At 56.3% G+C, this 23,380-nt stretch overlaps 10 protein-coding genes across 10 annotated transcripts; 5 read left to right on the top strand and 5 right to left on the bottom strand.

Moving 5' to 3' along the window:
• Positions 1–1,995: 1,995 nt before the first annotated feature.
• On the top strand, positions 1,996–6,585 carry BDY17DRAFT_319204 (ABC transporter; the record flags this gene model as incomplete). The annotated part of the gene is made up of 5 exons (XM_033736256.1): positions 1,996–2,343; positions 2,447–2,531; positions 2,580–5,964; positions 6,019–6,480; positions 6,549–6,585. 5 exons carry the CDS (start codon positions 1,996–1,998, stop codon positions 6,583–6,585), a joined length of 4,317 nt encoding a protein of 1,438 aa, XP_033585802.1.
• Positions 6,586–7,058: 473 nt separating this feature from the next.
• BDY17DRAFT_356615 (uncharacterized protein) lies at positions 7,059–9,182 on the top strand. Its single transcript, XM_033738284.1, has 2 exons — positions 7,059–8,056; positions 8,118–9,182. Exons 1-2 carry the CDS (start codon positions 7,398–7,400, stop codon positions 9,076–9,078), a joined length of 1,620 nt encoding a protein of 539 aa, XP_033585801.1. The 5' UTR covers positions 7,059–7,397; the 3' UTR covers positions 9,079–9,182.
• Positions 9,183–10,457, bottom strand: BDY17DRAFT_305206 (proteasome core particle subunit alpha 2). The gene is made up of 4 exons (XM_033734830.1): positions 10,251–10,457; positions 10,177–10,196; positions 9,449–10,123; positions 9,183–9,395 (listed from the first exon to the last, which is right to left on the bottom strand). Exons 1-4 carry the CDS (start codon positions 10,292–10,294, stop codon positions 9,277–9,279), a joined length of 858 nt encoding a protein of 285 aa, XP_033585800.1. The 5' UTR covers positions 10,295–10,457; the 3' UTR covers positions 9,183–9,276.
• A 965-nt stretch (positions 10,458–11,422) lies between these two features.
• Positions 11,423–12,284, top strand: BDY17DRAFT_52415 (uncharacterized protein). The gene has a single exon (XM_033738469.1). The coding sequence runs from the start codon at positions 11,534–11,536 to the stop codon at positions 12,221–12,223; it is 690 nt and encodes a 229-aa protein (XP_033585799.1). The 5' UTR covers positions 11,423–11,533; the 3' UTR covers positions 12,224–12,284.
• Positions 12,285–12,345: 61 nt separating this feature from the next.
• On the bottom strand, positions 12,346–14,242 carry BDY17DRAFT_257615 (glycoside hydrolase; the record flags this gene model as incomplete). The annotated part of the gene is made up of 2 exons (XM_033731701.1): positions 12,346–13,170; positions 13,220–14,242. 2 exons carry the CDS (start codon positions 14,240–14,242, stop codon positions 12,346–12,348), a joined length of 1,848 nt encoding a protein of 615 aa, XP_033585798.1.
• A 593-nt stretch (positions 14,243–14,835) lies between these two features.
• BDY17DRAFT_313780 (uncharacterized protein) lies at positions 14,836–15,874 on the top strand (the record flags this gene model as incomplete). The annotated part of the gene is made up of 2 exons (XM_033735756.1): positions 14,836–15,255; positions 15,374–15,874. 2 exons carry the CDS (start codon positions 14,836–14,838, stop codon positions 15,872–15,874), a joined length of 921 nt encoding a protein of 306 aa, XP_033585797.1.
• An 892-nt stretch (positions 15,875–16,766) lies between these two features.
• On the top strand, positions 16,767–17,953 carry BDY17DRAFT_305199 (uncharacterized protein). The gene has a single exon (XM_033734829.1). It carries the CDS (start codon positions 16,920–16,922, stop codon positions 17,895–17,897), a length of 978 nt encoding a protein of 325 aa, XP_033585796.1. The 5' UTR covers positions 16,767–16,919; the 3' UTR covers positions 17,898–17,953.
• A 605-nt stretch (positions 17,954–18,558) lies between these two features.
• Positions 18,559–21,114, bottom strand: BDY17DRAFT_328002 (uncharacterized protein; the record flags this gene model as incomplete). Its single annotated transcript, XM_033737775.1, has 1 exon — positions 18,559–21,114. One exon carries the CDS (start codon positions 21,112–21,114, stop codon positions 18,559–18,561), a length of 2,556 nt encoding a protein of 851 aa, XP_033585795.1.
• Positions 21,115–21,727: 613 nt separating this feature from the next.
• On the bottom strand, positions 21,728–22,305 carry BDY17DRAFT_52393 (uncharacterized protein). The gene has a single exon (XM_033738468.1). It carries the CDS (start codon positions 22,212–22,214, stop codon positions 21,891–21,893), a length of 324 nt encoding a protein of 107 aa, XP_033585794.1. The 5' UTR covers positions 22,215–22,305; the 3' UTR covers positions 21,728–21,890.
• A 92-nt stretch (positions 22,306–22,397) lies between these two features.
• Positions 22,398–23,333, bottom strand: BDY17DRAFT_328001 (uncharacterized protein; the record flags this gene model as incomplete). Its single annotated transcript, XM_033737774.1, has 1 exon — positions 22,398–23,333. One exon carries the CDS (start codon positions 23,331–23,333, stop codon positions 22,398–22,400), a length of 936 nt encoding a protein of 311 aa, XP_033585793.1.
• Between the last annotated feature and the right edge of the window lie 47 nt (positions 23,334–23,380).

Genomic DNA, 23,380 nt, shown 5'->3' with positions numbered 1-23,380 from the left:
TCCGCCGCTCCATTTCCCTACGTCTCTCCGCCTCCCTTCGTTCCTTTGCGTACAGCTGTCTTTCGTACTCTCGCCGTTTCTCGGCTTCTCGTGCTTCTCTCTTGGCTCGTCGTTTCCTCTCATTCTCTTTATCCTGGGAAACGAATAGCGTTAGCGTTGCATGGCTCATTCATGTCTTTATGTGAGGAAGTCTTACCCTCCTCGAAGCACCAAACCCTTCGTCTTTGGGTAGCCCAAAGATCCAGTCGACGATCTCGCCGAGATCGTCCATAGCACTTGATGATTTTCTGCGATGCCCGGATCGTTTGACAGAGGTGGGTCTCATCTGCAAGCAGGGCGGATGTTATTGGAGGCTGGGAGCGTTGGGTCTGAGAGATGAATTGACGAACAGACTGAACCTTCTGATACCGTGGTTTATATACCGCAGGACTGCGAACTACTCGCCTTCAAGTCTTTCAAGAGCGCGGGGGGGCATACGCCCAAGGAGACACGCTGGCTCGGCGACCTTTCTTGACCGGTCTGGTGACGCGGTTGTCACGGCACATCGAGGGCGAAGGCGCGGCAGAATAGGATCATCAGGCATACCAGGCCACTGACTCACGGATGTCCCTCACGGCGTAGACTTCGCAATCGCGCGAACCGCTGCACCGCGTCGCACCTCGTGGGCGCGGGAGCTGGGCGTGGGGTGTCGACTGCACGCTCAGCCTTGCGCGTCAAGAAGGGCACAGCCACTGTATTGGATGACACGGGAGGTCGACGGATTACACGAGAGGTCGACGCGTGCTGATGCATGGCGTTCGACATCGCCGAGGCTCGGTCTTGGCTGTTGGACGCCTGCATCACATGTAAGAATATGGGCGCAAGACGTTACGCCGACGCTTTCCACCCGGAGCGACGGCGACAAACCGGTGATGCGCTGAGGTCGAGCAAATGGCGACATCAAGAGGCATTGACCGGTGTGAGAGGAGAGGTAGGGTGAGGTGAGGTGCAGGTGCGCGAACAGCTGGAAATGACTCGTCCGCGGCTTTGCGGCCCCCTCCGTCTGCAGATGCACCCCAGGTTTGCTTTGGCGTGGGGTGGACTCTTCCTGCACGTCTGCGGTATTTACTACGACTGCTGCCGTCCGGATGGCTATCTTTGGAGCACAGGCTAGATTGCTGAGACGGGAAGGCTCGTCGTGTCGTCAATAAGGTAAGCAGACTCGCCCGGTAGGAAGGCTGCGGTTGTCTTTGTCTGATTGCATCCTCACGTCACTCTTCGGAAGACGGATCGTGTGTGCTTCCGCCTTGGCGGCTGACCGGTGGATGACGTGGTTACGGCGGCGAACAGGGGAAGAAGGCCTGGCCGAAGGCTCGAACTTCGCGGTTAACACCACAAAAGGAAGTCGCGACACTTCACCATTCGAAACGGCTGGCGAGGATGGCCGATGAACTCAACGCTCCCTTACGCCCTCGGTGTGACGGCACTTCTGTCTTCCCCACCACGAGCCATGGCTGACAAGTCGAAGGTCATCATGGCGATGGCACTTGGCAGCACTCCAGATGGTGGCGCCTCAGTCGGATCCGCCAGGCCCCAATACAGTGCAAACGACACCAACTCCACCACATGGCATCTCTAGACGTCGAGGTGGTGGAATACACGAACTCTGCCACGCGTATCGGGCTCTACCGAATGCCCCAACCAGGCCCAAATAGCATCTTTCAGTGGGTATGCTGTCCGGAAGCGGCTGCTCTCACTTCCATGTGCGTGCTCACTTGAAGTGTGGCTCCGGGCTCCGGACTTTCACGGGCGCCCAGACGGAGGGTGCCTCTCATTCTCCCAGCTCCGCCCCGACCTCAACGACGCGTGCATGTTTGGATATTTGAGAACGTTTCTCTGTTTCAATCTCGTTTTGCTTTCAGCTTCTTGCTTCCTCACTGTAATTCTTTTGTTTTAATGAGCTTTTTGCGAATGTCTCGCCGTACTGACCGGTAAATACCCAAGCCTCACGACATCATGCCTCAAAGAAGCTCGTCCTGGGGCACACCCATTGGCAGTGGTGCTGGGGAGGAGATAGTCCGCACGATATCGAATGCTCTGTCGAGAACTTTCTCCAACCAGAGTTATCATCATGAAGATGCCGCCCTATCGGACTCCAGCATCGATGAAAAGTCAACGACCAAGGCGGCTGATTGGCACATGAGGGATGAAGTCAAGGCCATGGCGGAGCAAACCGAGAAAGATAGTGGCAAGGAGCGACGACTCGGTGTTACCTGGACGAATCTCATTGTCAAAGGCATTGGAGCGGACGCTGCCTTGCACGAGAATGTCCTCAGTCAGTTCAACATCCCGACTCTCATCAAGGTACAGCATCATCCCGTGGACAGCTTAAGCCATTGCTATGGCGTGCTTGGCGCTCGACACCATCGATCCCTTCACCCACGAGCCATCTGCTGACATGTCACAGGAGGGTCGACAAAAAGCTCCACTCAAGACCATCGTCGACAACAGCCATGGCTGCGTCAAGCCCGGAGAGATGCTGCTTGTTCTCGGTACGACGCACTACTTCCCGAACCAACGCATTCACTGACGCTCAGCAGGTCGACCTGGTGCCGGCTGCACAACGCTCCTCAAGATGCTGGCCAACCGCCGACTGGGCTATGCCGAAGTCACGGGCGACGTGAAATTCGGCTCGATGGATGCCAAAGCAGCCAAGCAGTACCGAGGGCAGATTGTCATGAATACCGAAGAGGAGCTTTTCTTCCCGACCCTCACCGTCGGCCAGACCATGGACTTTGCCTCACGGATGAAGGTCCCTTACAAGGTGCCTTCGAATATCAAGGACCAGAAAGAATTTAAAAATATGATGCGGGACTTCCTGTTACGCTCCATGTCGATCGAGCACACTCATGACACGAAAATCGGCAACGAGTTTGTGCGAGGTGTGTCGGGCGGAGAGCGAAAGCGTGTCTCCATCATCGAGACCATGGTCTCCAGAGGATCAGTGTTCTGCTGGGACAATAGCACGCGCGGTCTGGATGCGTCGACGGCCCTCGAGTACACAAAGTGCGTTCGTGCCATGACGGACATCCTCGGACTCAGCTCCATCGTCAGTCTTTACCAGGCGGGCAATGGAATCTACGACCTTTTCGACAAAGTCTTGGTGCTGGACAACGGCAAGCAGATCTTCTACGGACCCATGTCCCAGGCGCAGCCCTTCATGGAGGAGTTGGGCTTCGAGTACACCGACGGCGCCAACGTGGCCGACTATTTAACGGGTGTCACGGTCCCCACAGAAAGAAGAATCACGCCTGGCATGGAAGACCGATTCCCACGCAATGCCGATGAGCTCCGGGCAGCATACGAGAAGACGGACATCAGGCCGCAAATGGAAGCAGAGTACGCCTACCCCGAGACCGACGAAGCCAAACTATACACCCAGAACTTCCAGGAAAGCGTGCGGTCGGAGAAACATCGAGGCCTGCCCAAGAAGTCGCCTCTCACCGTCGGTTTCTCCACGCAAGTGAGCGCCGCAATCACAAGGCAGTACCAACTCATCTGGGGCGACAAACCGACCTTCTTCATTACCCAGGGACAGACGATCCTGATAGCACTCGTTGCCGGATCTCTCTTCTACAACGCGCCCAACAATTCGTCGGGGCTATTCGTCAAAGGGGGCTCGCTCTTCCTTGCACTGCTCTACAACTCGCTACTTCCCATGTCCGAAGTGACCGGCTCCTTTGCTGCTCGCCCCGTTCTCGCCAAGCATCGTGGATTCGCCCTCTACCACCCGGCGGCGTACTGTATCGCCCAAATCGCCGCAGACATCCCCATCATCTTCGCCCAGATTACGCTATTCTCCCTCCCGCTATACTGGATGACGGCCCTCAAGCCTACAGCGGCTGCTTTCTTCACCTATTGGGTCGTCAACTATGCAGTCTGTATGTGCATGACAGCACTTTTTCGCGCGATTGGAGCCGCGTTCTCAACCTTCGACGGCGCTTCGAAGGCGTCTGGCTTCATCTTTGGCGCCTTCGTCATGTACGTGGGCTACCAGATCCCCAAGCCAAATATGCACCCTTGGTTCGTGTGGATCTATTGGATCAACCCACTGGCCTACGGCTATGAGGCGCTCTCTGGCAACGAGTTCAGCGGAGCTATCATCCCTTGCGTCAACAACAATCTCGTGCCGAACGGGCCGGGCTATACCAATAACCAGTTCCAGGCTTGCACGGGTGTCAGGGGCGCTCCCTCAGGCGCTGCATCACTGACGGGTGCCGAATATCTCCACGCTCTTTCGTACAGCTCCTCGCGTATCTGGCGCGACTTTGGCATCATCTGGGCCTGGTGGGTGCTGTTCGTTGCTCTCACAATCTTCTTCACGTCCCGGTGGAGTCAGGTCTCCGGCAACACCGGCTTTCTGGTGATTCCGCGCGAGAAGGCGAAGAAAGCAAAGCATTTGGTCGCGGACGAGGAGTCACGAAAACCGTCGCCATCTGGGTCGGATGAGATGGTCAATGTGGAGAAGCCACGGGAAAAGCGGGACGACGGGGACAATCAGCTGATTCGCAACACTTCGGTGTTCACGTGGAAGAACCTGTATTACACTGTCAAAACTCCCTCTGGGGACCGAGTGCTTCTTGACAATGTTCAGGGGTGGGTCAGGCCTGGTATGCTGGGTGCTCTGATGGGGTCTTCGGGTGCGGGCAAGACGACCCTACTCGACGTCCTCGCGCAACGAAAGACCGACGGAACGATCAACGGGAGCATCATGGTTGACGGGCGTGACCTACCAGTGTCTTTCCAACGATCGGCGGGGTACTGTGAGCAGCTCGATGTGCATGAGGACCACTCCACCGTCCGCGAGGCCTTGGAATTCTCTGCTCTGCTACGACAAAGCCGCGACACCCCGCGAGAAGAGAAGCTCAAGTATGTGGATACCATCGTCGATCTGCTGGAGATGCACGACATTGAAAATACACTGATTGGATCAACGACTGCTGGTCTTTCGGTCGAGCAACGCAAGCGTCTAACGATCGGAGTCGAGCTCGTCTCGAAACCCACCATTCTGATCTTCTTGGACGAACCGACGTCCGGCCTCGACGGACAAGCGGCGTTCAACATTGTTCGCTTTTTGCGTAAGCTGGCCGACGCGGGCCAGGCAGTGTTAGTTACCATTCACCAGCCTTCCGCCTCACTGTTTGCCCAATTCGACACTCTGTTACTCCTCGCAAAAGGAGGCAAGACCGTCTACTTTGGCGACATTGGGAACGATGCTCAGACGATCCGCGACTACTTTAGCCGCTACGATGCTCCTTGCCCGCCCCACGCCAATCCTGCAGAGCACATGATCGATGTCGTATCCGGCCAGCTCAGTAAAGACCGAGACTGGAATCAAGTCTGGCTGGAGTCTCCCGAGTACACTGCCATGACCGAAGAGCTCGACCAGATGGTCTCTGAAGCAGCTTCCAAGCCCCCCGCCACTGTCGACGATGGGCACGAATTCGCTACGACCTTGTGGACGCAGATCAAACTGGTCACCAATCGCAACAACGTTTCCCTCTACCGCAACGCGGGGTACGTGAATAACAAAGTCGCCCTGCACGTCTTCCAAGGCCTGTTCACCGGCTTCAGCTTCTGGCAGATTGGCGACGGCGTCGCGGATCTCCAACTCCGCCTGTTCGCCATCTTCAACTTTATCTTCGTCGCGCCGGGCGCGCTGGCGCAGCTGCAGCCGCTCTTCATCGACCGCCGCAACATCTACGAGGCGCGGGAGAAGAAGTCGAAGATGTACCATTGGGTCGCCTTCGTCACGGGGCTGATTGTCTCCGAATTCCCTTACCTCGTTGTCTGCGCTGTGGGGTACATGCTCACGTGGTACTACACCGTCGGCTTCCCGCTCAACAGCAACAAGGCCGGCGCCGTCTTTTTCGTCATGCTCTTTTACGAGTTCATCTACACGGGTATCGGGCAAGCCATCGCCGCGTACGTCATCTCCTCCTCACCGTCCCTTATCCTCTAACTAACAATACCTTCCAGCTACGCCCCCAACGCCGTCTTCGCCGCCCTCGTCAACCCCCTCGTCATCACCATCCTCGTCCTCTTCTGCGGCGTCCTCGTCCCCTACGCCGAAATCCAAGCCTTCTGGCGCTACTGGCTCTACTACCTCAACCCCTTCAACTACCTCATCGGCAGCCTGCTCGTCTTCACCACCTGGGACGCCAAAGTCGTCTGCAAGCGCTCCGAGCTCGCCATCTTCGACACCCCCGGCGGCGGCACCCAGACGTGCGCCGACTACCTCGCCGACTACCTGCGGGGCGCGGGCGCGCACTCGAATCTGCTGAACCCCGGCGCCACCGCGGGGTGTGAGGTGTGTCAGTACCGCTCTGGCTCGGATTATTTGTACACGTTGAATTTGAAGGAGTATTATTATGGGTGGAGGGATGCGGGGATTGTAGTGATTTTTGCCATTTCGTCGTACGCTTGTGTGTATCTGTTGATGTGAGTCTTCCCCCCCCCTTTTTGCTCGCTATAGAGGAAGTTTTGGGGCTGACGATGCAATTGTACAGGAAATTGCGAACGAGAGCTAGTAAGAAAGCTGAGTAGTGTGGAGATGGGATCTGGAAATATTGGAGGTGGTAATGACTCGCGAGACGGGCAGTGTGCTTCATGGCGTTGACTCCGCGACGAACAGATCGAAAGGTCGCGGCATAAAGGACTGGATACTTTTAGATCTCCTTATTCATTAAGAGACGAGAAGATAGAGCAATAGACATGACCGGTGGACGAGAAGGATGACCGCCGAGGGATCGTATTAGAGCATAGATGTAGATTAGATAGAGAGGGCGGCGTTACAAACAGAGGGTTCACTCTGGTTCGCACTCGAACGCATACCCATTAGAATCGCCTGCTCATCGCAGATGGAAGTGACTACCTTTATGTGCTGCCATGATCGTTGAAGCGCGCACATTCTCATGGATCGGCAGGCAATTCAGCCTTGTCGGCCGGCCGTGATCAACGGCCCGCGTGGCGAAACCAACGCAACTTCACGCCACGCACTTGTCTGTTCGACTCGATGTCTTGCTTTTGTCGATCAACGCTTCAGTACAATGAATTGCCTTTCATTCCTGCAATCTGCCACCCATCCACGCTTTTCTTTTTCGTATTCCATTCCATCACATTATTCTTGCGCCTCTCACACAGCTCCACTTTCCCTCGAGCAGCGGCCCGCTTGCGCTACATTCGATTGGTCTGTCCCGCACTCTTGACGTGCTACATCTTTCAACAATCAACCAAATCAGACAATCACGCAGTGCTACGAGACAGGCCATTCTTCACGCACGTCTGACTATCCTTCGGGCCGTCAGAACCAGCCGAAGATTTCAAAAAATTCAAAAGACCAACTTCCAACCGCCACCATGGCCGTGGGAGCAGATGTCGAGCGCACATCCATCTACAAGCGAGTCGCCATCATCGGCAGCGGCTGCGCAGCCCTCGGCGCCGCCTACGCCATCAAAGACACCGACTACGAAGTGCACATTTTCGAAAAAGACGCCCGGCTCGGCGGGCACACCAACACCCAGACTTGGACGAAGAATGGCCACTCGACTCCCGTGGACACGGGCTTCATCGTCATGAACTCGGCGACGTATCCCAACTTTATCAACTTCTTGAACGACGTGGGGGTCCCGATCAAGGCTACGGAGATGAGTTTTGCTGTGTCGCGGGATGAGGGCAAGCTCGAGTGGAGTGGAAGTGGGAGGGGAATTTTTGCACAGAGGCGGAATCTTTTTCGATTAGGGCACTGGCGAATGATTCTTGATATTATGCGATTCGAACAGCATGCGTTGGACTTGCTGCGGAGAGATGACGAGGAGGCGCGGAGTATCACCATCGGCCGATATCTAACCAAGGAGGGCTACTCGCAGGCTTTCAAAGACGACTACTTGATCCCCATGACGGCGGCGGTTTGGAGTACTTCGCCTGACAAGACGAGTCTGGAGTTTCCGGCGCAGACACTTATCCGGTTCATGTGGAACCATCACTTGCTCTCGACCGTTTCCAGAAGGCCTGACTGGTATGTTGCCTTCTGTCTTCGTACCTCAATGTTGATGCATTCGCAATGCTAACAAACACAGGCTGACTATCCCCGGCGGCTCTCAGCAATACATAGACGCCATCGTCCAAGCATACCCCAAAGGTCGCCTCCACATCCACCGCTCGGCCCAAGTCATCGGCATAAACCGCAGTCCTCCCGGAACCAACATGCCCGCGCGCCTCTACTGGCAACAGAACGACCAAACCCCCGCAACAACGCACAACGACACCTTCGCCCACGTCATCTTCGCCTGCCACGGCGACCAAATCCTCCCCATTCTCACTGGCTCCCCCAAGGACCAGCCCAACAACACCGCCACCCCCGAAGAACGCGCGCTCTTCTCCGCCTTCCAAACCACGCGCAACGAATGCTACCTCCACTCCGACCTCTCCCTCATGCCCACCCGCCCCGCCACCTGGAGCTCCTGGAACTACCTCATCTCCACCTCGCACGGCCCGCCGTCGAAACTCCCGCACCCGGCAGGCGTCAGCTTAACCTACAATATGAACATCCTCCAGCACCTCTCGCGCAAACTCTACGGCGACGTGCTCGTGACCATGAACCCCCCGCATCCACCCGTAGCAGACACCATCCAAGGAACCTTCTCCTACGAACACCCGCTTTACACCGTCGCGGCCGTGCGGGCGCAGCAGGAACTCGAGACCCTGCAGAATAAGCGCGGCGTCAGCTACGCTGGCGCGTGGACCAAGTACGGCTTTCACGAGGATGGGTTTAGTAGTGGGGTTAGAGTTGCGATTGAGCATTTGGGCGCTACGGTGCCGTTTGAGTTTGTCGATTCGACGTTTAGTCGGGGCGCGGTGCCGCCGGTGCCTGCATTACTTGATCTGCTTGTCAGGCTTGTGGTGTGGGTTTTGGGGTTGGGAGTGAGGTTGTTGGAGGGGGTTTTGGGGTTGCCTGGGGTCGGGCTGTTGGTTGCGCTCGTCACCTTCGTTCCGTTGAAGATGGTGGAAACTTTGGAGACGGCGGGGGTTATTGCTTAGCAGCGGTGGTGGTGTGGATGACGCCGTCGTTGATGTCGTAGATACCCCACTCTATAGAGCGATAGATTAGACTCCACTGCGAATAGACACATGAAGAATTGTGAAGCTTCGTAGACTGTTCTGATTCGTCTATGGATGCTACATCGCTACCTTTGCGAACGCCGGGAATGCTGGGTAGAAGGGCAAATCGCAGGAAGACTAAAGATTGGTGAGGTAATCTTCAATCTCCGCTGGACTCAGCTTCCTGAATCTCGGTCCCTTTGCTCCCTCTACGCCTTCGTAGCCGAGAAGATGGTCTGCTGGTGGACCGACGATGCCTGTGCGTCATGTTAGCATACTATCCTTTTCGATCCAAGCCCAAAAGACGTACCAATCTCGACGGTATCCCCATTCATCTCTCCCTCGATCGTCTCCTTGAGGGTGAGCAATGCAATATGCACCGCATCTTCCAACTCCAACCCTTCTGTGTATCTCTTCTCCAAAAACGTCTTGGCGCTCGTAGCACTCTTCCCAATCGCCGTCGCCTTCCACGGGAAATAAGAGCCCGAAGGATCCACCTGATACAGCGACGGCCCACCCTTCAAGATTCCACCCGTCTTCGAGCTCTTCTTCTTCTTATCCGCCGCCGCGTCATCCACCGCCATCTCCTCCGCAGCAGCCTGCTCTTCCTGCTCCGGCAAAATGCCATCATCCCAGCCCGCAATCAACAAGCTGACCCCATACGGCCGCACGCCACCCGACTGCGTCGCCTCCTGCATCACGCGCGCCACATCCTGCACCAAGATGCGCGTCGGCGGGTACTCGTTGTAGATGCGCTTGTACCCCGTGTGGCTGACTTTGCGCGCCTTGTCGACGAGCACGCGGTAGTCGGGCCCCATGCCGGAATACACCATGCCGATGTTGGGGGTGATGAGGGAGACTTTGGAGGAGGAGGAGGCGTCGATGAGGGGGGTGGAGGACTTCTTTTCGGTGGCGAGGACGATGCCGTTGGTCGCTTTGATGCCGAGCGATGTTACGCCTTGGTTGACTGCGTTGAGGGCATATTCTTGGGGGTGTTAGCGGTCGCTGGGATCAGATGGAGGGGACTTGGAGTAGTACCTATTTGTACCAGCTTGCCGCTGTTGAAATGTTAGTAGGTGGTGGTGCAATGTGGGACATGCGAGTGGACTTGCCTGGGGGAGAAGGTGGTGAGGGAGAAGGAATATCTGTCGGCCATCTTGGGCCTGTTGACGGTGGCGTTGGTGCAGTGAGCGCTTTATCGGGATGATAGTTTTGTGACAGATTTGTTTGATGATTCGACAGATCAAATTGAAGACGAGAGGTCGGAGAGGTAGTGGAAGGTCGATCGTTCGAGCATGGAGCTTTTCCAGGCAAACGCGCCGACGCGGAAGCTAAGGTGCTCTCGGGACCAGCCGAGACATGAGGTCGGATTTGCTTACATAATTTGATTAATCACGTGATGAGCCCCTGCTATGTTCAGAACGGTATCTTAATTTCCCCAGCATCCTCACCACCTGAATACGAACTACCGAACAACGGCGTGCCGAACTTCATCAAAAGCTTCGCTCAGAGCTTCACCGAATGTTCTTCACATTCTCCCTCCCCTCGCGGCCCACGCGGCACGCATCCGTGGTTCCCAAGTACTCTCTCATCCTCTTTCGTAAACTCATCCAACCCAGTCCTCTTTCGTACTCTCCCATTCCAATTCAATCTCGTGAAAGGGGATTGAGTTGTGCAGTAAGACCCGTAGTGGCATTGCTAATGGGGAGTTGCATCTGCTCCCCAAAACATCTGCCTGTCGCCCATATTAATCATGGGCATCACCCTCCCTCGTTGTCTTCCCATCTCCGTCGGGAGTAACCTTTCCATTCGTTGCTTCGCTTTTCATTCTTGTCATTCTCTTGCTTCCAACGATGCAGCTCATCACCTCCCAACTGTCACAAATACCAAGACTCTCGCTCCAACCACCACCACGGTAACCAGAACCAAGATCGTCGAGCACACAACCACACCGACCACCACCGCAACCTCCATCGTCACGGACACCATTACCGACTCGACCACGCTCCCTCAGGGGTCCACGACATTCACCACCACCAGCTTGTCCACCTCTACCATCACCGCCACCTCGATTCTTCCTACCTTCTTCGTCACAACGACGACTACGACCACGGTGATTGAGACCCATACTTCTACGTGAGTTACAGAAAGCCTTCGGGCTGGTATGCTTCATCACGAATCATGCGCTAAGCCCCGATATCTTTTGATGCAGTTCCATAATTCCTGCCGCTGCTACCTTCACGAACATCTACGACAGCACCGGCTACACGACTGAGAACGACGATGGTCCAACCAAACGAAGCGAGGTCCTCGATGTGCTCAATCGCCGTGGCGACAAGAGCCCCGCAAAACACCACAGACATCATCAGCACGGTTCAGTAGCAGAATCGGTCCGATGCGTCGTCACAGTGCGGCCGACATCGACAGTCACCACCACAAAATCGTCTACGAGCACCGTGACCGCGGACCCAATCACCACCGCAATCTCGACCGAAGACACCACCAAAACGAAGACCATCCCCCCTGCGCTCAGCACCATCACTGCCACAGCGGCGGCAGTGCACACATCGACGACAACGACCACCGAAACTATTCTTACCGTGCTCAAAACAGTGACCGCGTAAGCATTTCATCCCCCCAACCCCACTCACTGCTCGAGATCCGATCACGTCCCGCTGACAACACAACCCAATCAGTACCACCACCAGCACCACCACAACCGCGACCTCCTTCTATGCCGCCTGCGCCAGCAACAATATCCTCGGCCCCGAATTCACGACCCCCAACGGCGCAGGCATGTACGTGGGGCATGACGCAGATCGACCCGAACGCGGGACACGTAAGCATCGGCGAGGACAGCGTGTACGATTGCTGCGTCGCATGCCTGACTGGCTCGGCCCTGAATTTCTGCCAGGCCGCTTATTTCGAGGCCGGGGTTTGTAATGTCTACGGTGGCGATCCCGTTTTCTGTAACAACGGTGCGGGCCCGCAGGCGCTTGCGTTGACTATCACTACTAGCACTACGCCAGGCACCATGGTCTTTAGCAACGGGCCGTGTGGATTGGTCGAGGGCGTGTCGGAGTGAGGCGCAGGTTTGTAGCAAAGCAGTCGTGGCTTTGGGACTCGAGGGTTGCGCGGGGTGGAGGGGCGCGACGGCGCCGGACGTGTATGCAATATTTCGTAATTATCACATCCCTGCCCGTCAATTCACCTCCCCGGCCTGCGAAATGGATGCGCCTCTGTATTAAACACAAACTCATCCAAGCTCACCAGACTAGGCTCGGCAAACGTCAAATAGAAATACTTCAGCGTCTCCGCCATCCAAAAGCTCTCCATGCGATCCGCCTGCGTCGGCGGGCTAGCCGTGACATCGTCCAGAGCAGCATGCGCAATGCTCGTCCGCGTATGCTTGTCAATGCTTTGAAACATGGCCCACGCCTTGTCTTGGTATGTTCGGTCGCCGCTAATGCGGTACCAGATGAAGAGCGACTCGATGGCTTCCGGGCGCAGGATGTAGCGCGTGTCATCGATGGCGACGTAGCCCGGCGGGAGACGGTGGGTGCGGATGCGAGTGCGGACGCGCGCTTCGTACGCAGCGCCTGAGACGCCATTGGAGTCGGCGGAGTCCTGGCGCGCGAGCTCCTCGTACCAGCGCGTTTCATTCCACTCGCAGCTTTGCGCGTTGTCGCAGGCGATGTGGTGCGTGACTTCGGCCATGAGGCCGTTCGGCATGCTCTGGTAGGCCCAGATGCAGCCGTCGACGAGTCTGCGCGCGATGGCGAGGTCGTCGGAGCGGGAGAAGATTCTGGCGCCGATGGCTACCATGCCGCCGGCGAAGCAGACGAGGTGTTGCATGGAGTTGTCGAGGATTGCGGGCCTCCCTTCGCCTGCTTTCTGCACGAGGGCGGAGAAGAGGATGTCGGCGTTGTCGATTGTCATGGGACGGTAGAAGTTGTGTTCTTTGAAGGTGGCTGCTGCGTTTAGGTAGAGCTTGCGATACTGCTCGGTGCGGCCTCCGAGGAGCATATGTTGCTGTGAGCATGTTAGCGATTGCGGCGTGATGGGGTGAGGTTTGGTTTACCTTTGGCAGATATTCGTAGACCGAATCCGCCATCGCGCCGAGGGTGTATGAAGTGTCACTAATGAAGTCGAGGTCGCGGGCGTTGACTGTGATCGGCCACATCCCCGGCAACTTCGTCTTCATCTGTTGCTTGTCGAATTCGTCCATAACACGCTGCACAGCATCATAAAAGCGTCCATCTCCGGTGGTTTGGGATAGACGGGTAAGTTCGAGCGTCATTGATCCCAATTCGGCGACCAGAACATTCGAATCTGCTTCTTGCAACCCGCCGTCTCGGGCTTTCTTCCAGTCCCACCTAGTGATAGGCATGCGATTCGGAGTATCGAATGCCACCAATAACATCTCCCCGAGTTCCACCGCCTTTGCAAGCAGCGATGGGTACTTTGCGCCCGACAGATCATACGCACTCAGCAGCCCGCCCAGATATCGGATCGTCGTTTCGAAAACATTCAGCGTCGTTTCCTCGGTGGTGGTGAAATCGAGTTCGCCAATCGCCTCCACGGCATCTTCGAATTGCTCCTTCATGTCCATGATCCAGAGCGTGTCCAAGGCGTCCACTAGACTTGCTGCCCATCCGCCAAAGGGATTGTGGCGTTCTCCTGACAAGGGGCCGACCTCGTCTGCCATCCAGGCGTAGTTCCTGTACCCAACCCACGCATGTTGGAAGGCGTCTCTAACTGCGGCCAAACGCTCAAGACGGACGGCCTTTGCCTGCGTATCTTCTTGCGAGGCTGGATGTTGGATGGTGGGAATTGGCCTGGCAGCTCCCGATGGCAGGGGGATCAAAGATGTGACTGGGTAATGGACCGGGAGTTTCTGCCAGTGGAAAAGACCATCATCTACAGGAATTGGGGGCGGCGTAAACGGCGCATGTGCAGGGCCAGGCCGATGAAGCCAGTCTTTGGCGGACTGGTAAGAGCCTCGATAATAGAGATTGAATATGAGGAGGGCCGTCCCTACCCACAAGACCAGTGCGATGACATTGCGCCGGGTGAAGAGAGCGAAGAGTCTGGGGGGAGGCATGCTTCATTACGATGCGTTGGGCCGGACGGAAGACCAGAGTAGCATGTTTTGAGGAAGAAGAAGAAGATCACACACGCTGTGCTGCCAGGCAGCAGGACGAGCGATGTGGTGCGGTTGGCTGCTTGCTCTGGTTGGCTGGAGATCGGCATGCGGGGAGCGGGCGTGTCACTTTTAGCGCCCGGCGTTGATTTGGTGCCTCGTTCTTGCCTCCACAGCCACATCAACCACACCTCTTCCGCAGTTATGCCTACACCAGATCATGGGACTGTGGCGAGTGTTCACCGCTCATTGTCTCTCACAGCGGCTCGTATACGTCTCTCGGCCTTCTTGAACGCGGCGCAACGACCTCAATACCAGCAGATCGCCTTGGGGCGAAAACAATGACGACCTGAGGCACCATGTCGCGCGTCTAACGCTGCAGTTGGTTCCAAGTTGCAGACACTGGCGCTTCTATTTGGAGCCCTGTCGTCTCAGGCCGAGTCTTTGTAGTTGGCCCCTATCCTTCGCAGCCGAGTCCCGTGCGCGCTTATATACCATTTTGTACTTCCACGTACTTCCACCCTCTATCGATTCTTTAGCCTCTAACGAAAGCAATGTCGATACAAGCCTCGACGCAAGGCCGTGTACTTTCAATCCTCCTCTCTTTTCTCGTCTTGTCTTCTTTCCAAGTCTCCGCCATCTGCTACTATCCCGATGGCACAGTCACACCCGGCGACGTGCCTTGCCTGACCGGCAACGACCCTTCCTTCTGCTGCAGCTTCGGCTACGCCTGTCTCAACAATCAAATCTGCATGACCACCTCTCATACCCCGAATGCGACCAACACGTACGTTCGCGGAAGCTGCACCGACCCCACCTGGCGCTCCGCAAACTGCCCCAGCTTTTGCGTCAACCCTGATCCGCCGTGGAAGGATGACACGGCCGGTGGAGAGGGCATGGCGCTCTGCGCTAATACGACAAACACCTTCTACTGCGTCGACTTCAATGAAGATGCCGTCAATTGCGCCGAACGGGTTAATATCGCGGTGGAAGCTGCGGGTAGGAACCGATCTTGTGTTCCTCGCGAGGACTTGAAGCTGAGCATGCAAATTTAGGAACACCGGTAGCACTTACAACGATTGGCTTCTCCAGTTCAACAACGCCTACAGCCAGCTCGACAACGTCAGCCTCATCACTCTCGATTCAGAGCTCATCAGCCCTTCAGACTTCGGCGCGCACGTCGACTTCAACCCCGGCGCCTGCGAAGCAGACCTCGACCCCTACACCAACCTCAAGCCCGGCACCCGCTGGTCATGTTTCGCCGCACCATACAGTGTCCGAAAGCGCGATTGTACGATCTGTCGTTGGTTCGATTGCCGGCCTTCTGGTTATTGGCTTGTTGGCATTTTTCATATTTCACCGTCGGCGACGAGGAAGACGCCATGCGACACCAATGGAGAGCCAGCAGAAGACATGGTCTCATGTGCCAGCAGCCCATTCGCATTCGGAGTTGGCACATTTGCCAGTGAAATACACGGGTCAGGCAGCATATGCTACGCGGTGGCCGCCGTGGGAGCTGGATGGGAGGCGGCCAGCTCAAGAACTACCGGCTGGATCGCCCACGGTGTATTGAAGACGATGTCATCTGTATAGCGTTCCATTCCATTTTGATATTGAACCATTCTTTCCTCAATCCTTGTGAATGGACGACAGACAGCCTTGCGCCTCAGCAACCCTGTCGCCAATGTCCAACCGCTCTAGTCAACCGTACTCCTGGACTTCACACTTCGTTGCCTACAGATGGGTAGATCACTCCCAATTCTCGGAGCGCAACCAAACATATATGTGCGCGGGTGGTCATCCGGGTCCGATAAAGACGCCGTGAGCTCTGTCGAGCGGAACGACGTTGCGGCGGGGTGAATACGGGTACGAATGAGTCCGCGAGGAGATACCCCTTAAAGAGCGCGAAAGCTAAGCACGCAAGTCTAGAAACCAGAGCGCGCACTGTCGATTATCATTCTGACTGCTGTTCCCTACGACTGGAATATCCGGATCTGCTGCAACCATGTTGTCGCATGGGAACGTCATATTGGTAGGCGTTCTAGTAGGCGGCGGCGTTGGACTGGTAGCCTTGGGTATCGCTGGGTACTTTGTTCGCAACGATCTGCAACGAAGAAGAGGCCGCGCGACACCTGCGACCGAGAATCAGACTGCGCAGTCTACGGTGCCAGCAATGTCATCCCAGCGCAAACAAGACACGAAGGCAATGCAGCACGAGCTGGATCAGATACAGCCTGTCCGGGAGTTCTACGCTGCATCGCCAAGGAACTGTTGAAGTCAAGGTCACGGACTTGGTGTTGGACTTTTCACTCTGAACTCACGGTCGACAGCATTCACGCGAGACGGTATGATGGGCATCAAGGGCAGCTTTCTGTCCCTTCTTGTGAATGAGCGGCAGCCTTTTTATAGATTTCTGCTATTGTGGCCAACCGTAACCCCAGACTGACTCCACTCGGCAAGCTTCGTGAACTTCATGCACGAAGTTCATACGTATGACACAAACACTCCCAGGCAACGACATCCACTTCCGAGAGTCAGCCGGCATGACAAGACCTTGGCAATCTGCTCGCTTGATTCAAGCCTTTGACGACGCCGGCTAATCATCAACCCCTCCCCAACTACCTCGCATCGCACAGCCATGGCAGCGTTCGCCTCTGGCACCAGCTGGTCCTTCCCCGAAGACCTGCCCGGCGGCTGGGTGAAGGTAGAAGAGGAAGATGACACACCAGACCAGACGCAAGAGTCCGAGAGCAATCAGCGGCAACAAGAGCATACCACCCCCGACCCTCCACACCCCGAACCCCGCCAACGCACCCACTACCCGCCCCGCCAGTGCCGCATCTGCCTCGACGTCGTCCACCCCACCTTCTACACCCCCGAACCCCTCAGCACCTCCCTCCCCGCCTCCCTCCACCCCAAACCCCAAGTATCCTACACCTCACCCCCCGGCGACGGCGGCCGCCTCCTCCGCCCCTGCAAATGCAAAGGCAGCCAGAAATACGTGCACGAAGACTGCCTATCCGCCTGGCGCATGCAGGATCCCTTGCAGAAGCGGAATTACTGGCAATGTCCGACGTGCCAATACAAATACCAACTGCAGCGCTTGACGTGGGGCAGTTGGATCAGTAGCACCACCGCACAGATCGGGCTTACGGTCGTCATCTTCGTCACAGCCATGTTCGCGCTCGGCTTCGTGGCGGATCCCATCATCAACCTCTACCTTGACCCGGTGGAAACGATTGCAACCGCTGGCGGGCCGACAGGAAGTCTATTCTTCGAAGACGAGCCCGCTACCTGGACGGAGCACTTCATCAAAGGCCTCGCATCGCTGGGCCTACTCGGCTTCGCTAAATTCCTGCTTACCCTGAGTCCCTGGCATTGGTTCAACATGCGCGGCACAGGAGTGTACGTGGGCGGCGGAGGCAGAGCAGGCACAACGGGACGCGACAGGTTGAGTCAGCTGAGCTGGTTCACCATCGTAGTAGGCATTGTCACCTTCCTGTACGCCGTCTGGAAAGGCGTGCGCGCTTGGAGTAGACGCACATTGGAGAAAGCCGGCGAGCGAGTGATGGATGTTCCTGGAAACGACGACGACGATGACGATGCGGAAGAGTAGAGACTCTTACACGATACATGAAATCTTTGCTGATACGCCAGATATACCATCCATCTCCGCTGCACTGTCCACCCGCTCCATCTCACTTCCTTCCAAGGCAGAATCCCCGAAATCGCAGTACTTTAAGTTGACACCGCCTGACTCTCCCTCAGAGAGCCCTCCCATGGCGTGGCAATTAGTCAAAATGCGAAGATCGAAACCCCCCCATTCAACCAAACTTGCTGTAAACCTCCTGCACAGCGTTTTGCTGTTGTGGGTTTGGGTGACGAGGCGCCGGTTGGATAATTTCTGTCACTGTTTCGTGCCAACGTTTCAAGCTCCTCTTCCGTCTACCTGACTCTGTTTGCAGGGCGAGGTAGTGAGATCTAGGTTGGGAGGCTGTTTGTTGGTCGGGGTGATACATTACTTGTGAAGATGAAGGGAAGAGATGAGGGGATTCGGTCTAATCTTTAGATATCTACATCGTTAGCCTCATGTCCAGGCCGTTCCTCTTGGAGCTTTACTCCGCTCTCACTGACCAGCATCGCGGAGATATGGCACGATCCGCCAAATAGAAGTACATTCCAAAACAACGTAATAACGTACACCTAAATCTACACAAATAGTCCTACAACACCGCCTCCAACAGCATACACGCCAAGGCATCCTTGCCTCACAATCATCAATCCCATTTCCAAGGCCGCCTCGCAGCAGAACTAACAGCATCCTTAATACTGCCTCTGCGCCGACTAAGCAAGCCCCTCATCCCAAGCCCCCCAGCACAGCTGCCCTCAAGGAAAGCATGCGGCGGTCCTCCACCGTTACTGTCCGCGTGCATCACCGACATACTAAGTGGCGGCCCTTGCTTCGTACTATTGCTTCTCCGGAAAGGGTTCTTGCGCTCAGCGCCGTGGTTGATCGGGAGAGAATGAAAGGTAGGAGGAGGAGCAGGAGCGACTGGACCACTCGGCGGCGCGGTGTTCATACGCGACTGCAGAGGTGGTCTCGAAAAGGCGGTGAGTTCGCTTGCGCCGCTGTAGCTGGTGCCGGGCCTTCTCGCCTCTTTGGGGAGGTCGTTGATGTATGTTGAAGATGGAGCGGACGTCAACGTTGGTAGGGCGGGCGACTTCTCCCGCTCTAACGGGACGCCCTCTCGCGAATGAGAGTTACTCAAGCGGCGGAGGAGGCCGTGGGCTCTCTGGCCAAAGGTCCGGGCTGGTGAAGGGGAGGCGCGGGTGGTAGCTTGCGATTTGGAGCGTGAGAAATCCGGCGACGCGGTCTGCGCTTCGATGCTGGGCTGGACGAGGGTGCGATTGCTGGAGGAGCCAGAGGTGTACGAGCGGGGACTTGTCAAGCTGCCGTGGGAGGAGTGGAGGCCTTGACTGCCTTCGTATGCATGGTGCATTTGTGGGCTCGTCTCGGCTCTGTTTAGGTGTGGTTTGCGCCGATCTGCGGATGGCTCGCTGCTTGATTGTCGGCGAGGGAACGGCGGCGTTCGCGTTTGCGGAGCCGGGGCGTCGTAGCCATCGCGTGCAAGAGGAGCCGCGAACGGTTTAGCATGTTGGAGAAATCGAGACGGCGCGCCTAGATCACGAACAGCTTCCGATCGAATGTCCCCGTCGTGAACACCATTCACCATATCGAATCCAAGGCCTTGATCCTCGCGCCGCTGGACATAGCTTTGATACGCAGTGTTCAGCTCCACCGACGAGCGCATCTGCTTCGGCGCTGTACGCAAGCCCGGCTCGAGTGCGTCATAGCCCCTGACAGTCGCAGGCGTGGAGTCGAGAATACTTCTCTCGTCATTCATGCTGGAGCGGAAAGCGTCTAGCGTTCGCGTGCTTGCGCTTTCTGGTGTTGGCGGTAGCAATGGCTCGCCGAACATCGGACCGCCGAGACTCGTTGGGAGAGACTCCTTAGCCAGCTGTGATTTAGCTTGGACTGCGAAAGGTTTGATGTATTCGACAGGCTGCGGGGTCTCGAGCGAAGCGTGGTTTGCTGAATCGGCACCTGCAAAATGTATACCATTGGGTGATTGACGGTTGATGTTTTGTTTGGCTAGCGGAGAAGCCATCTGTTCCAGAAGCGGGGATGTGATCTGATTCGACTTGGATGGCGTCTGCTCATTGATTTCGCGCTCGTTCATCCATTGGCTCACCCTTTTGATGCTGTCTTGGCGATGGTGAGGAGATGGTTCGTAGGTCTCCGCAGCATACCGACTCGGACTCATGCCTTCTTTTGGGCTATACAGGGAGGGGAAGCTACTCTCGCTCAAAACACTGAGTCGGGGAGAGTGAAGGACATCTTCGCCATCCTCTGATCTGTTGTCTTGTTTTGTGAGCAGCGACTGGAAGCTCTGAACGGGATGGAGGGATTGCGTCGCTTCGAGATACACGCTGCGGAGGGCAGTCGTGCTTGCCTTCTTATGGCTGAGCACGTGAGGCTCTCGCCGTGTACGCGCTAGCGTCTTTCCGTTCACCGCGGCGAGGAGGCGGTTCGTGGCCGCTGATGCAACAGGTGGTGGCGCGTCACGTGCACCTTGCGGTGTTTTGGGTGGTTTACTGAGCTCTGGCGGGGATGATGGTGGGCCTTGCTCCTGCGTCTCCGTTCCAGCATAACCAGAATCTGCATTCGCAGTCGAAGGTCTCGTCACGCTGTTCCGCTCCTCCAGATCGGCCACTTTGTCTTCCAGATCGCAGATGATGTCCATAGCTTCCTCCACGGCGCGATCGCGCTTCTCCAGCTCTTCCACCAGCTGGCTGTTGATCTTCAGGAGCTCCGTGTGCTCCTCCAATAGATGTTCGGCTCTTTCCGCCTGCAAACGCATTCCCTCAATCTTCTCCTGCAACTTCGACTGCTGCTCTCGGCGATGGTCCAACTCCAACTTCAAGGCAAAGTTCTCCTTGGTCAGGCGATCCATGTGCTCATGCATTCCTTTTGCACCCAGTCCTCGAGTCCGGCCACTGTCGCTGTGTTCCGCCACGTCTCGTGATCTGTTTACCAAAGGCGAACTGTCAAAGGCTCGTGTCGAGGTATTCCTGCTCTCGTCTGCTTCGTTGATGAAGATGTCATCGTCGCGTCCAATCTGCGGGCCGAAATCAGACTGCCGGAGTCGCTTCGGTCGGACATTACGCGTGCGCCGTTCGTGAAGTCGCTCCTGCAGGTAACGAGAGGTTGGGAAGACATCTGGTGTCTCTTCTCGATCCGCACGATGCGAGCTGCCGTGAGTCGTCTCCATGCTTCGCGTCGGATCAGGGAAAGGCGACAAGAGGTCGGCCTTGGGGGAATAGGGTGTTGACATTCATGAGAGGGTGCGCGGGCGTGTTCTCGATCGCACGGATGATAGCCTGGGTCGCCGAAGGTGCTCCTCGGATTGGGAGAGGCGTGGTGTGATTCGGGCAAGCGCCAGGTCTCGGACGCGAAGAGTACAGTGTTGGAATCGGTGTGTAGGGAGGTGAAGTTGCGCAAGCACGGGTCGCAGTCACACGTGCGGGCGTCACATGTGTGCGACCATCATTCACATAGCGAGACGGTTGTGAGGGGTGAAGGAATGCTGAAAAGGGAGAGCGCGGCGCAGGCGGTCGTCTCCTAGCGACCGGAGCGAGGCGTGAAGGTCATCAACCCAATGCGCCGAATGTTTGGGCCACCTCCAGGCGGCAAATCCTTAGCGCGCGCCGGCGCCTGTCCGCGACTCCACACCATCCGCCCCTGCTCTTTCCCCGACAGCTGTCAGAACTCTATTTGCAATCCCACCCCCTGCCATTGGAGCGGCAAGTGTGATGTTCGCGCCTTCCCGCCGTCTGCGCCCCGCTTCCACCTCCCCTTTCGCCGAAATGGGTGCCCTTGATACACTTCCCCCGAGAAGAGGAGACGTGAAACGCGCTGCAAACGCAGGTCCGAGTCTGGCTTGTTCACCGAGCTGCGGCAACCCTGTCTTGTGCCGTGCCGGTTTGCATGAATTACGAGAATTGGCTGCAGGAACGGGCACGCGCGGACTTTGCTGCTACTGCAACTTCATGCATCCCCCTGCGTTCGGCCGGTCACACGCGTTGTTCGAAAAATTGTTCCGACTGACAGCGAGTCACTTGAATGGGAAACGTCTCCTTCTCCGGCGATAAGGAGAGGCTCAACCGCGCCTGCTTTTCGACATGCGGCGTGTGGAAGTCGCTGCAATGCGGAAGTGAAGGTAACAAGACATCTGTAGTTACGCATGTGGCTAATTGTCGTCCGGTTTGCGGGAAATGTAGCTGCAGTCACAAGACTACCTTGGTACATTCGATGGTCAACAACACGAAACAAGAGAGCAGTGAAAACAATAAGGTGTACCGCGGAAGGCATGCCGCTGCAACCAGGTTGGACTTTTGCATTGCCATGTAGCAATGTACCGCGTCGTGGCTTGCATCATGCATGTCCGTGGCATTACATCACATCACATTCGCTGCACTCGGACGATCGGTCATGAGAGGAAGGGATATTGTTAGTATAGTAATAGGTCATAGGAATCATTCCGTCCACGCAGCATCAAAAGCTGTATCCAAATTGCCTCCTCATCCAAAAGTCATTATATGTCGAGTAGTCCCTCCGCCCAGACAACCCCAGCTGACTCGCGACATTCACGTAGCCCTCCTGATTCGGTCTGCCCATCTGCACGACCTTCTTCAGCGTATCTTCATCCCCTTCCCACTTCGCCCGACAAAAAGGACAAGTCACTACTTGTCCACTCTTCGTAGCCGCCCACTGCTCAAAACACTGCTTGTGGATGTTGTTACCACACGACGCCTTGCAGTACACCACTGCCTCGGCCGTGTTCTCGGTTTCAAAGTCCTCACAGCAGATTGGGCATTCGCCCTCCAGGGCTTTCCGCTTTCCATCCTCCTCTGATTCCTTCCCCTGCTCCTCCGGCAGAGCTGGCGCCTGAGCGAAGATGGAGCGGAGCTCAGATGTCAAGAATGCAACTTGGTATTCGAGTTCCCAAGGCACGCGCAATACTCTGGCCAGTACGTAGATGACGTGCTTGCATTGATTGCCTTTTAGTGCGTGCGGACAATTGCAACTGGGTACCTTGTCGATGGTGATGGTGTAGACGTTGCCCGTAGTGCCTGCCAGCTGTATCTGCTCGATTGGGTGCTCACCAGAATTGGTCGTTCTTCGCTGGCGGTCCAGAACAAACATGCGCTGGTTCAGAGCGCGATGTCGGACATCATGATAGGTTTTGGGAGCAGCGTGGCGGAATCTCCTAAGCCTCTTTTCCTCGCTTGGTTCTGCTGCCTTACTGCGCTTCTTTGGTGGCGTGTCTTCTGTGAGATCTACGACTTCTTTACCCTTGGGGTTGAAGGGTGGCGATGTGTCCGCTTTGCGTTTGCGCGAGTTGGATTGGGCCTGTGTCGATGCACTAGAGCCACTGGCATCATAATGATGACGCGAAGGTTGCCAGCTGTCTGAATTGTCCAAACCCATGGTGCAATGATGTTGATGATGAGTACCTTATGTGGTAGGTGTTCATG

Source organism: Neohortaea acidophila (genome assembly GCF_010093505.1).
Source record: "Neohortaea acidophila strain CBS 113389 unplaced genomic scaffold BDY17scaffold_12, whole genome shotgun sequence".
In the NCBI taxonomy this organism is placed as follows: Eukaryota; Fungi; Ascomycota; class Dothideomycetes; order Mycosphaerellales; family Teratosphaeriaceae; genus Neohortaea; species Neohortaea acidophila.
This window is presented reverse-complemented; position numbering and strand designations above follow the sequence as displayed.

Coding starts and splice junctions, on each gene's coding strand:
- BDY17DRAFT_356615 (XM_033738284.1), top strand. CDS start 7,398: ATGGCCGTGGGAGCAGATGTCGAGCGCACATCCATCTACAAGCGAGTC. Junction 8,057..8,117: donor GTTTCCAGAAGGCCTGACTG/GTATGTTGCCTT, acceptor TAACAAACACAG/GCTGACTATCCCCGGCGGCT.
- BDY17DRAFT_305206 (XM_033734830.1), bottom strand. CDS start 10,294: ATGGCCGACAGATATTCCTTCTCCCTCACCACCTTCTCCCCCAG. Junction 10,124..10,176: donor CGGCAAGCTGGTACAAATAG/GTACTACTCCAA, acceptor AACACCCCCAAG/AATATGCCCTCAACGCAGTC. Junction 9,396..9,448: donor TGGGGATACCGTCGAGATTG/GTACGTCTTTTG, acceptor CATGACGCACAG/GCATCGTCGGTCCACCAGCA.
- BDY17DRAFT_52393 (XM_033738468.1), bottom strand. CDS start 22,214: ATGCCTTCCGCGGTACACCTTATTGTTTTCACTGCTCTCTTGTTTCGT.
- BDY17DRAFT_305199 (XM_033734829.1), top strand. CDS start 16,920: ATGGCAGCGTTCGCCTCTGGCACCAGCTGGTCCTTCCCCGAAGACCTG.
- BDY17DRAFT_52415 (XM_033738469.1), top strand. CDS start 11,534: ATGCGTCGTCACAGTGCGGCCGACATCGACAGTCACCACCACAAAATC.